At 38.4% G+C, this 12688-nt stretch overlaps 1 protein-coding gene across 1 annotated transcript; it reads left to right on the top strand.

Annotated features, from left to right (window-relative positions):
• The first annotated feature begins 7578 nt into the window (after nucleotides 1–7578).
• LOC122397938 lies at nucleotides 7579–12137 on the top strand. The gene is made up of 6 exons (XM_043397439.1): nucleotides 7579–7652; nucleotides 7731–10314; nucleotides 10435–10542; nucleotides 10600–10815; nucleotides 10957–11277; nucleotides 11985–12137. The coding sequence occupies exons 1-6, from the start codon at nucleotides 7579–7581 to the stop codon at nucleotides 12135–12137; spliced, it is 3456 nt and encodes a 1151-aa protein (XP_043253374.1).
• Nucleotides 12138–12688: the final 551 nt, after the last annotated feature.

A 12688-nucleotide genomic window follows, 5' to 3' on the forward strand; every position in this document is an offset into this window, starting at 1 on the left:
CTTTTTGGTGTCTTCATCGATCCCACGATGTTTTTCTAAAACATACACTCATATACAATAAATATAACCGACATGAAACAAAGAAATATGACAAGATATTTTCTTCTTAGTGTCTTGATTAATCCCACGATGTTTCCCTGAAACATAAATCAGACAATAAATAAAATTGTATGAAATATTTCTCTAAGAGCGATCAAGATGGAATCCGTGTACCATTTCCAATTCCATTCTTCGATGATTATATATTCTGTAACAAGAACTTGTTCAAAGGATTAATAGCTGAAATGAAAGTGTATTAATGAACACAGAAAAAAATAATTATAAAAGTGATATTATGCAATTAATATTCGAACTAAAGCTTCCGCGAGTAAAAATTGAAATTAAAAAGTTTAAAAACATAAATACTACGTGAAATTGAATGAAAATTCGACTCAGAGTTAAGATAAATACGAAATAGATTGAAAATTTTATTCATTCGTTACCCGTAGATTTTATTTTTCGTTTCCTTTATGAAATAAACAATTTTTCAAGACGTATACATTGCAATAATTATATTTCACTGTATTCGAAACTAAATTAGGTTCATAGAGAAAAAGCAATAGCCAACGAAAATGTCGATTCTACGCGGCAATTAACTCTCGATATGGAACATCGAATTGCAATTTGCATACCCTTTTGATGCAAGCATTCTATTTTCCATCGATTAAAACAATGATCGCGAATAAACTTTAATTTATGCAAAGAATACAGAATATTTATAAAAAATTCGCTATTTATAAATAACAATTGGATCGCAAACGTTATTATATCCCGTAAAAATTACCAACTCTAAGAATGAATAATTAGTGATATAGATATCTATATAGCAATCATAAATTCGATCTACAATAAAATTAATCGTAATATAGAATTTTTAAATGTATCACAAATCTGTGATGAAAATACATTCCCATATATTACAGATTTTAACGCGTTATGAAGCATAAAACAATTGGTCTATTCGCAACAGTGCTTTCAAGCAGTATTTCTTTTGACAATAAACTCATAATTGGAATAAACGTCCACTCGTGTTAAATTCAAACAACCCGTGAGTGGGCCATTCTTTCTTTCGCAACGCTAATTTATAAAATAAAAAACTATACGCGAATGGTGCTTGTTATTCGTAAAATGAACCACGCAGGGTTCCTTTATTAATTAAATCGCGTGCACCCATATTCAATCATGCGCAACACTAATTTTAATAATGACGTTGAGCCTTCTGAGGCTTTGTAGAACAGCAGATTCTTCGTGATGATCTTGAGGCTGTGGCCAGCGTCAAATTTTGGGCATTGAATCGCAACTCTGATTAATAAAATCGCGATAAATCAAGATCGCAACGCTAATTTATAATATAAAAATTCCAAACGCGATTTCTAACGATAAAAGCAACCGCGAATGGTGATTATTCGCAACGCTACCCTGAAAAGTAAACGCGAAAAATCGTAATTCGCAACGCTAAGAACAAACCGATCGGTACGTTCGCAACGCTATTCTTAAATAACGATAAAAGCAATCGCGTATGGAATTCGCAACGCTACCCTGAAAAAGAAACGCGAAAAATAGGAATTCGCAACTCTACGAGCAAACGCGATTATTGTATATACGCGACTCTATCTTTAATGGAAATACATTTATGTTTCGCAACGCTAATGCAAATCGCGTTGCCCAAAAACGCTGAATCAGGTGCTGGCGTCTTCGGTTGTAGCTAGAAACATACATGCACAAAATAAACTAACTACATCAAGCTACTTCAAACTACAATAAAGTGGCACATATGGGGATGAAGTTAGACGTTTTAAATATCGCAACACTACGGGCCAACAACGCGATAAATCAACAATCGCAACGCTAATTTATAATAGAAAAATTACAACCGCGATTTATAAGAATAAAAGCAACCGCGAATGGTAATTATTCGCAACGCTACCCTGAAAAGCAAACGCGAAAAATAGTAATTCGCAACTCTAACAGCAATCGCGTTTACTAATAATTCGAAACGCTATTTTTAAAGCAAACGCCCGGTTCCTAGGTTTGCGTAAAGACAATCGCGAATCGTATTTAGTCGCAACACTGATATATCAACGCGATAAATATTTGTTCGCAACTCTACGAGCAAACGCGAACATTGTATATTATTCGCAACTCTAACTTTAATCAAGGGTTATTGGTACATGTGCATAGACATGTACTGGCCACAAAATAAACTAACTACTACTAGTACTACAATTGGGGTAGAATTTGGGCATTGAAAATATCGCAACGCTAAATAAAAAATCGCACGATTGATCAAGATCGCAACGCTAATTTATAACATGAAAATTACAAACGCGGTTGACATCCATTATATATATAAAAGAGTAAAAAAGCAACGCGAATCGTGACTGTTCGCAACACTACCCTGAAAAGTAAACGCGAAAAATAGTATTTCGCAACTCTACGAGCAATCGCGTTTATTACTAATTCGCAACGCTACTTTTAAAGCAAACGTTTAGTGCCTATGTTTGCATAAAAACAATCGCGAATGGTAATTATTCGCAACACTACCCTGAAAAGGAAACGCGAAAAATAAGAATTCGCAACTCTACAAGCAAACGCGATTATTGTATATTCGCAACTCTAAGTATATCATAACCGCGAGTTGTGGGGAGGGATTGCTGGCATGTATGGTGCAATCATGTGCCAACAGGTACATGCATACGTGAGCCAGTCAGAAAAATAAACTAACTACAACTACGGACGAGTTAAGTGACAAAGTAGTAGGAATGACTTTCCATTTTCATCCGAGGATGAAGATGAAAAGCCATTTGTTGTAGCCCACTCTTGAAACAGTTTGTCAGGGCCTCTTCGGCTCATTGAGAGCCTTTTCTTTCTTCGGCGGTCCTGCCGATGCCTGAAACTTACGAAAGACCGGGCTCGAGATTTCGTGCAATACGTAGTCTTCCAACAATATACGAATTGTTGAAAGAGCATACGTGGTCATCTCGAGGGGGACGAACGTTTCGAAAGGGACCTGATCACGACCGCGAGCGCGAGAGAGCGACTTTAAGAGCCGCGCGATTCGAGGAGTCGAAAATAAAGCCGAAACAAACAGCACAAGTGCACCGTTTGAATCAGCAAAATTTCTACTCTCGAAATCGTAACTACAGGAACAGAACTGCCACGCGAAAACGCGCCTACCCGAATTACTAATGTGGACAGTTCTGCCCTGACCCTACCTACTTAGGTTTAAACACACACACACACCAGAGAATAAGTTACCTACCTACCTAACCCTATATTTAAAAAATTGCAAAACTCAGTCTCTCAAACAAACACTCCACGGTTCTCATTCGAAATGTCCGGGCGCGACCTAAACTAGAGAGGACTCCCCGGGGTTCCTCCGACACCCGGACACAACCTCATTCATACTCTAATTGTGTACGTACCAGTTTTTGCAGTGGACTGACAAAGCTAGTGCCCATTGCGTACTTTTATTATTTATGTAAAACATTTTAATACATCTGATGTAGTCTGTATTAAAATATACTCTATATATGATCATATAAGATTGAAAAGCTAATTCATTATGCATTTTACAATATCATTGACGTGTATGCAATACGAACAATTTCCAAGTAAATAATAACTATAAGTTTAATATTATTATTACGATTGTTATGAATCTAATGTCAAAAAATTCTGTATCTGAATCGTAATAAACTTTTGAAACGATGCACTTCCACATCCTAACCACAAACACACATATGTGGACAGTACATCGTGCACGATACACTAGCATTGTCAGTCGCACGGATAAATTATTATTATAAATGTTAGAAACTAAGTCATCGTGCCCCGTTGCCTTCGCTCGTGCAAATAACACTTGGGCATGTGCACGAACTTAGGCAACGAACACGGAAAAGTATCCTGAAAATCCTGACTAGAAAAATTGGTTATTAATAATTAACTAAACGGTATCTATTCTCAATTAAAATGACTCGACTTGTTACATGTGATATATCGACAACAGAGTACGTTAATATTGAAAGATATTATTCAAGAAAAATTTGTGACTGAAATTTAATTGTTCAAAATGTAAGACTTTAATAAAGATTTCGTGATAAAATAATTTACTTTGCAAATTGAAATAAATTTGTTAAATTATTATTCAAAATATTCAATTAACCTTGGTCGATTCTGTCGTCAAAGTAAATTTTTAAGAAAATAAAATTAACATGCATGTTCCTTTGAGTTGAAAATCGACCAGTCGCGAAACGCCTTCTTGCACATAAAATACATCATATGATGTATTAATCGATAAAACGAATATTTAATAATTATATCAATGATGTAAGATATTTTACTCAATCGTACGATTAATATAATGTTTTCACATTATATTAATTCATAATCTACTCAATTATTTAATTCATATAAAGATAATAAACATACTTCATATATTTTATCAAAATTGTGTAATATTTATTGATAACATTAAAAAACGCGAGTGCAAGAAGACCCTAGCCTGCACTAAAAAAATATAACTCATGGGTCACTTAACTCGTCAAAAATACTAAGTATACAACTGGTCACCCGTGTTGATTCGGATCTTTCATCCTACAACATGGTTGGGGACCAGAGGAACATAAATAGCATGCGACTCACCAATGATGAACTTGTACCTCTGGGATGACTGCATGATGATGCTGCTGCTGCCCGGTGGAAGTCATCAAAGCCCCCTGCATGCTCCTGCTATAAAGAATAAGAAAGCAATTATAATCTATTGTTAAAATTATAGAGATTTTTAATTAACAAATTTCAAAGTATAAATTTATACTTACGTTGTTCGCTCGTGGTCCACCGCCCGATACCCCCCGGGTACTGCTGCTGGATACCAAGATCAGGTTCAGAAACTGTAAGAAAACTGTAAGAAAACAATTAGAATCTATTGTTAAAACTGTAAAGATTTTTAATTAAAAATTTCAAAGTATAAATTTATACATACATTGTTTGCTCGTGGAGCATCGCCAAATAGTCCTCTTCGGTGATGCACTGACTCTAATTCCGGTAACGAGGAGTTTAAATTTCAAATTGAAAAAATAATTAATTTAATTCGAAAGTAATAAATTAGATTACCGCGACCGAAGATTGAAATCGGCGAACAAATGATTCTATTATCGCGATTCAGAAAACAGAAAGAGCCACGATGCTCTGGAAATAATTTAATACCGCGTAAGAAACACTGCTTCTATTCTCGCATTTGTCTAACACCGTGAACGATAACGAGCTTGGGGTCACTTTGCCCCGAAAAACAAACTTGTTGCTACGTACGATCACTGAATCTACCGGCCGCATTGCGCGCGGCCAACAAATTTCCTGGAAAGAAAAGACCTGAAAAGAAAGGGACAGGAGACAAGAAACACAACAAGCACATCTGTGCTTTGCCTATCGATTTTCTTTCTTCTTCTAACAAGAGTTCGTCAACAGAAATACTGCTTTACTTATCACTGTTGTATACATAGTTTGTCCCGTACAAGATCAATGCCACGAAGGCGAAATATTCTCAATCACTGAGAATTTCAACGATAAAATATTATCTACGAAAATAATTACGTACAAGTAATTATTCAATTTATAAATATTATATCACTAAGTTTCATCGTTAGAGTTGTAAGCATGATTACGTTTACTTTCTCGAACGTTAGAATATCCCGTAATTTTTATAAATATTCCGAAATTTGCAAGAATTAAAGTTCGTTGGTTATTTGTGCTCGAATAGCATATTTCAACGCCGCGGTTACTACATTTTCTTAAACTTGCATCGAAATATGTATGCAAATTGCAATTACAACAATTCATAAAGAGATATAAACGATCGATTGAATAAATAATAGTTGGAAATATTTAATCGCGATCAGAATACAGTCTGATATAAACTATTGCAATTTATCGTTGATATCTACCGACGCCATTTTTGTGTACTTCGATATATGTCGAAGTAGATAGAAAGTTTGTTAACTATTTTAATATTATATCTTAACAATGACCGATTACAAAATTAAAATCATGCTTGCAACGGATAACTTAATAAAGCGATAAACATTGATATGGATGTTAAATTTTATTATAATTATTTAAACGTTACCAAGATACCCTTCAAAATTTGTCGACTCGCCTGCCATCTGTTATGGTGTACTTCACGGGCCAATGAAATTTTCCATGGCGTCAAATTTCAATCAGAGACTGCAACAGAGATAAAATACAAATTAAATCATAATTAAACAATGATTGATTATGAGAAAATAGCAAAGGGTTAGAAATGCATACTTCGTTGGTCGTGAAACGCCGACATGTCTTGACAGGTTTCAACAAGTCTTATTATTCGTTGATTTCGACTTCCAATAAGAGACTGTAACAGAAACGAAATAACGATACATTAAAGTACACGAACCATTATTATAATTAGGTAATGAGTGAATCGAAATCGTATTGCAAGAGATCGTAGTTAAAACGCGAGTAGAAATACAAGTGGAAAGATCAACAGGTTGGAAATACGTACATCGGTCGCGGAGCACCGCTACGTCTTGACGTCAAAGGAGGAATGATGGCCGCCGGCTGTGCTCGGCAACGCTCGGGAATTAGGCGGCGGGATGGGGGAAGCTCCGATGTCGCACGAAGCTTGTTTACGAACCCGAGGGATACCTCGGATAGAAACCGCGGATAGACTGATTTTAGTAAATTATTTACAACTTTAACTAGTCAAGGAAACACGAATAATTCGTACTTTTCAACTCGTATGCATTTACGCGCAACTAGACTGCTGCTATCACACTAATTCAATGAGTTTCTCAACTGACCGCCATCCATGAGAAGAGGTCGCTAAAATCAGCTCCGAATTTTCAGGTCGGTATGGCAGTCAGATTCGGTAATGGTAATGGGGTTTCTAGATCCTATAAAAATGGGCCGAAAAAATACATTTGATGTAAGATCTACTCGTGTACCTCGTCTGTAGTAGGAATTTCCTATGTAATCACACATGTTTTCTATCAAGAAATCTAGTATAACAGCTATCGATTGCAACGATACGTTTGCCGGTTAAATAGGATGTTCGGCGAGTGTACCTTTAGCTGTTATGCTCGTCAATAAGCACAGATATTAATACAGACAGTAGAATCCAATCGGACTAACTTTTTAATAACTTGGGTATCCTGATTTTTTAGTAATAAACGAAACAACGTTAATTTAAATTTAACTGAAACGCCGGGAACTAAATCCCGAGCTCTGTTCGAGTTTGGTAAGGTAAAGTGGCACTGCCGGCCACATACCTTCAGAAGCTACTGTCGTCTATTCCTCAAGCAACCCTTAGCGTACAAGTTATTCTCGCTCTGTTCGCATGATTTGAATTAGGTCGAAATTTGTTTGATCGATAGTCGAAATTACGTGGAAAAGTATTTCTCAGTAGATGTCACGATGCAGACCGTACACCGGGTTTAAAAGACAAAATTTCTTGGGAATATTTATCGATGTTCGCAAATTCGTTATATTCGAAATTCCGGCGAAATGAGTGATTTGTTCAAAGAGAAATACGAAGAGTGCATAACATTACGCAGGCAAATGAAACTCAGTGGAAGAAAGTACGTGGATCGTGCGACAATATTTTCATTCTCTTGCATTCTCTTCAGTTCCTCGAAAACGTTTTGTTTCATTGTCAGGTGGGAGTATCCAATTCCAAAGTCGAAAGAATATTGGGAAAAATTCTGCAACGATGAAGGGAAGAAAATGATCGTGGTAAGAGATCCTTCCCTTGAGTTATTCCGTCATTCTTTTCCTAAAAATGAAACTATGCCCGTCAACTTCGATACGCGCACGAACAACGAAACACCTAATTTAAATTCTTTTTCCGATTGTCCTATAGATAGTTGTAAAGTCTCCAAAAACTCTTTGCATAAATTGTCGCCTTTGAAGTCCAAGTTTGACTCGAGCAAAGATCACCATGACGGTAGAGGATCATTTCCAATGTCAATATGGAGAGTTCCGGCCGAAGCTCGTTCAAAAGATCCGGCTGCATCGTTCAAAGCTGCACAAATTTCAAAATTAGACAGTCCTGAACCTCAACCTAGTCTCGGAAGAAAGTCAAATCGTATTCGTACTCCATTTAATGTGCAAAGTGAATCAATAGGAAAGAAAAATTTTCCTACTAATTTCTCGACTCTTCCATTATCGAGTTCACGATCTATTTTACCTAAATTACCACAAAGAAGACTCTTTCCAGAAACAAAATCTGCTGGATCGACCAAGAATTACTTCCGCAACGATATTGCGCGAATGAAAACAGACGAACCTTTGCATCCAGTAGACGGAGGTGGAAAGAAAGTTCAAAGCTCTGTACAGGATCAGGATTCCTTCAAGTATTCCATTCGTTGCGCTTACAAAGCACTGAAACGTCTAACCCCGAATAAAACATTGAACTTTGAACCAAAAATAATCGAGAATTTATCCGGAGAATTAGTTTCCGAGTTAAACGGTACTTCGTTACTGCATCGCAATGAAAGTATGAAATTACTTACACCCAAAGACAGCGAAAAACTCACAGAAGAGAAGGTAGAATTATTGGAAAAGAAGTTGGAAAGAGAGTCGCTTAAGGATTCACGATTTACAGATACCGATAGCGAAAGTACGACTTCAAAATTGAAGAAGACAATTTCCTCCGGGACGCGTTTCACGTCAGGGCCGAGTCTTGAATTCGTGCACCCCAAGCCCTGGAAAGGTCCTTCGGCTCGTGTTCTCGAATCGATTCCTAGGTTGTCCGGTTATCCCAGAAAGAATCGCGACAGATGTTTAGTGTGCATGTATAAATCGTTCGAAACACCGCTGGACCGAAAGATCTCTTTTCCCATGACAGTTTTACAGAAAACAATAATTTCGCAGAACGCATGCGTTGATTCGTCTACTTTTCAAGAGAGCGAGTCAAGCTCTACGAGCATATTAAATTACGAAGACGAAACGGATAAAACATTAAATCACCAAATTGAAATCGAAGGTGTAACGTCCAATACGCATATGTGCAGTGGTCCTGAAAGTCTAATCGTCGAGCATGCTTCTTCCTTGACTCAGGGAAAGCATGGGAAAAGTGTTCTAGATTCAGAATCTGCGAAAAAAATAGTTACACGGAAAACCAAAGAGGATCAACGAGGCGGTGACTCAACTTTGGTGGAAAAAAATTTGAACCACGCTACAAATGCTACGCAAGCCGCACCTTTAGAAAGATCGAAACTTTCTACTTCGGTTCGCAGCGAGAGTTCCGACGAGAACGATTCGCTCGCCGTTTCAGTGGGTGACGATCAATCCAAGTCCCAGTATTTGGCACCTTGTCACGCTCCCACGATTTTTAGGCCCAGTTTGGAACCTCTACGTGCCTTAAGAAACCGAAAACCAACGAGCTTACAAGATCGAATCGTTCTGATCGAGGCATCGACGACGAGGGGCGCTTCCAGCGACGACTACGACGATATCCCAGAAAAACCAAAATCAATATCTAAAAGCATTGCGAATAAAAGTAAAACGAGTAGCGGGGAAAAAAACGATTCACCGGTTAGCAGAGTTTTAACCAAAGCGAAATCTGTTTCGGAGAACCTGTCACTGAAAAACGTAGAATTCATCGGGGGAAAAGAACATGTTCTCGAAAGAGGAACCAGTCTCTTGAACCTTACCGCTGTGTCCGATTGGTCGAAGATTTTTTATGACGGGACAAGGAACGAATTACAAGAATTTTACTCGTCTCGGGACAATGATTTCTCTAAAGCTACCCCTGTACCAGATTGCTCAATATCTGCCACGAAACTGCCACTCACAGGGACCGATGAGATCGCCGAATTCTTGGATAATCTCAAAGAGAACGCGTCTTCGACAAGTATGTTAGAAACATTGTGCAAAGAGTTTTCGGAACGACTCGCGAAACATGCTACGAACTTGGATTCGAACGACGAAAGGCACAGCAAATTGGCCGCGAAATTGACAAGGTTGTTAGTAGATTCTAGGCTTTATTTGTGCCCCGAGAAATTTCCTTCCGACTTACTTTTATCTACGAATCAGTCACCCTCTTGCAACCCCCGCCTCCTGAGACGAATCCTACCCCAAAAGTCCTATAATCTCGTTGCGTCTTTGCTGGGATTACCAGAATGGTATACGCTGAAGCAGATTTCGTTCGAGGATACAGATGGGAGGAATCGTGTCGATCGGATACATAATAATGGCGAAACAGAGTCCTGCGACAACTATAGTTTAACGTCTTTAGAGGCAGGTTTGGATCTTTCTTTAATGAAAACGTTTCATCATTGACAGCTCGCTATTTATACTTGAAAAAGTTGTTCCACTTTATTGTATCCTTTGAAGCTACTTCTTTTTGTAATTATCAAGGTGCATCCACCAACACCGAGAGACATCGAATCACTCAGCAATGCGGAGAAACTGGGTCAACGTAGATACAATCCATATGCTCTATTTTTGAAGAAACCAAGGCGCAAGGTGCGATATCGGATTGATAATCAAGGTTACGTTCGAATAAAAAATTTTATTCGATAGGTTATTACTTGGCGTCCCTTAACAAAGTCCGACCTCGAAGGCTACGATCCGGACGCAACCCTTAAAATGAGAGCCGATAACGTGCTAACAAAGATATGCAGAGACTTTTGCGAGTGGCTCGATACTTTAGGTGGAACAAATAAGACTGTCGACGAGGAAGTTCTCAGAGATATGTTCGAAATTGATTTCAACGCGGAGGCTTGTAGAGCAATGCAGGTTAAATAGATATGCATATATCTGATAGATATTGTACCAAAATCCCGTAAATTGTAACGTTAATTCTTTTGCTTGAGAAACGATGCAGCAGTCTCGTTCCGTAAAGCGCTCGGATGCATAATTTTTTGCTTTCGTAAACAGGTATCGATTCAAGAAATACCAGTAGTGCCCGCGGAGGTGGCTTTAACAAGAAACTCCCCCGGTGCGAGTAAGCTCTCCATGACAAGGAAACACGTCATGAGAGATGCAAAAGCGGAACGAACACCGGCGAAAACAGAAGCCTTCGGGACCACTCTGCCTTGGAAACTTCAATTTGTACCACCTAATAATCAAGTTCAAAAGAACTGGCTGCAGTGCGAGTACGTGCCGAAAGATCTGGAAACGATGGACGTGGTTTGGAAGGATATAACGCATCTGAAAAGCGTGAGAGGTTTCGTTGAATGGCTTCAACGGCACCCGGAGGTAATTTTAGTGTCAATTAGGCAATGAAATGTTGACTAGGCTACCGTTCCAGTTCCGAAGTACTCTTCCTATTCTCGGTAGAATTTTTTATTCAAATACAGTTACCGAAGTTGTACGTAGAATTCAATGTAAATCGTAGGGCTTAGCGACGAAGGCTCGGTCGATTTATAAAAAAGAAATTAATTTTCGAAACGAAAGAATAAAAGTTTTACGCGGTACGCGTGTTCTCGTCGATAACATTTCTTGAAATTCACATTGCCTTCTCTATCGAACGACGTTCCGATTTAGCTACGATCCAATGTAAAATACAAGAACGGAATGGGGCACTGGCTCATAATGCTCGGATCGTGACACAATACGGAGCGGAAACGTATCAAAGTCCCACGCTTTGGCCGCTTCGTTCGTCCGATTGAAACCCGCTTGATATTTGCTGGCCATTTTTAAAAGACTAAGCGTTTTCGTAGCCTTTTGAAAGTTAAAATTAAATTATTCTAACGTAAAATATGAAACATCTCGTCCGTCTTTAAAAGTAAACAAGTTATCCAGGTGACCTGTATTAAACGTCCCACATTGTATTTGTTCCTAAATCAACCTTCGTCTAATGTATAGCATGCTAAAGGTAGCGGATAATTAAAGCTACCGCTTCCGAGTATTATGATATTGTATTATGCAAGGATGCGTCGAAATCCTCTTACCTGCTGTTACAGGTTCCACCACCGGAGGCTTTGAAGACAATCGTATCAATGGATCTTAAAGCTTTACGGCAGATAGAGGACGACGAAGCATTTGCGCATCTCGAGTTGGATATCGATGAAATTAAAAATCTCAGAGTGGTCGACAGCGACGACGATGTCGAATGAACGAATTTACTTTGTTTCTTTTCTTTCGTGCCCGGTATATTTCGTTGCAGTGTCCACGATTTTCGTTCCGCATACTTTCCCCTTGTGTTAACGTATCCGATCCAATATTTATATAATTTCGAAACTTGTCTCGTTCTGTTTCGTCGCTTTAAATCGAACCGATTCATGAATATTTTAATTACATTTAATTGCGAAGCAGTAAACGTCGAACGAATGCAAAATGAGCGTCCAAAATCAACGCCTACCGACCAGCCAACCGGTTTCAGAATCTCTCGCCTCTGTTTCATTTATACACGAGGCAAATTCGCGCGTGTGTAACAAATACGACCAGTCAATGACACGATGTCAAAAGCACCGTTTCGCGTCCGAAACGAAGGGGTTAACCTCTGAAGCCTCGTACGAACGTACCGGCCACGAGGAATTTCTGGCAGATCATTCGGTATCATTATTTCCACGAATATCAAGCATCGATCGTGTTTCGACCTCGCTCGTAAACGGCACACACCAAACGGTCATAATATTCGAGGATGATTCTCGTAAACGACAACCAT

The sequence above is a fragment of the Colletes gigas genome, unplaced genomic scaffold (assembly GCF_013123115.1).
Source record: "Colletes gigas isolate AHSC1104 unplaced genomic scaffold, ASM1312311v1 Colletes_gigas_Sc00010, whole genome shotgun sequence".
In the NCBI taxonomy this organism is placed as follows: Eukaryota; Metazoa; Arthropoda; class Insecta; order Hymenoptera; family Colletidae; genus Colletes; species Colletes gigas.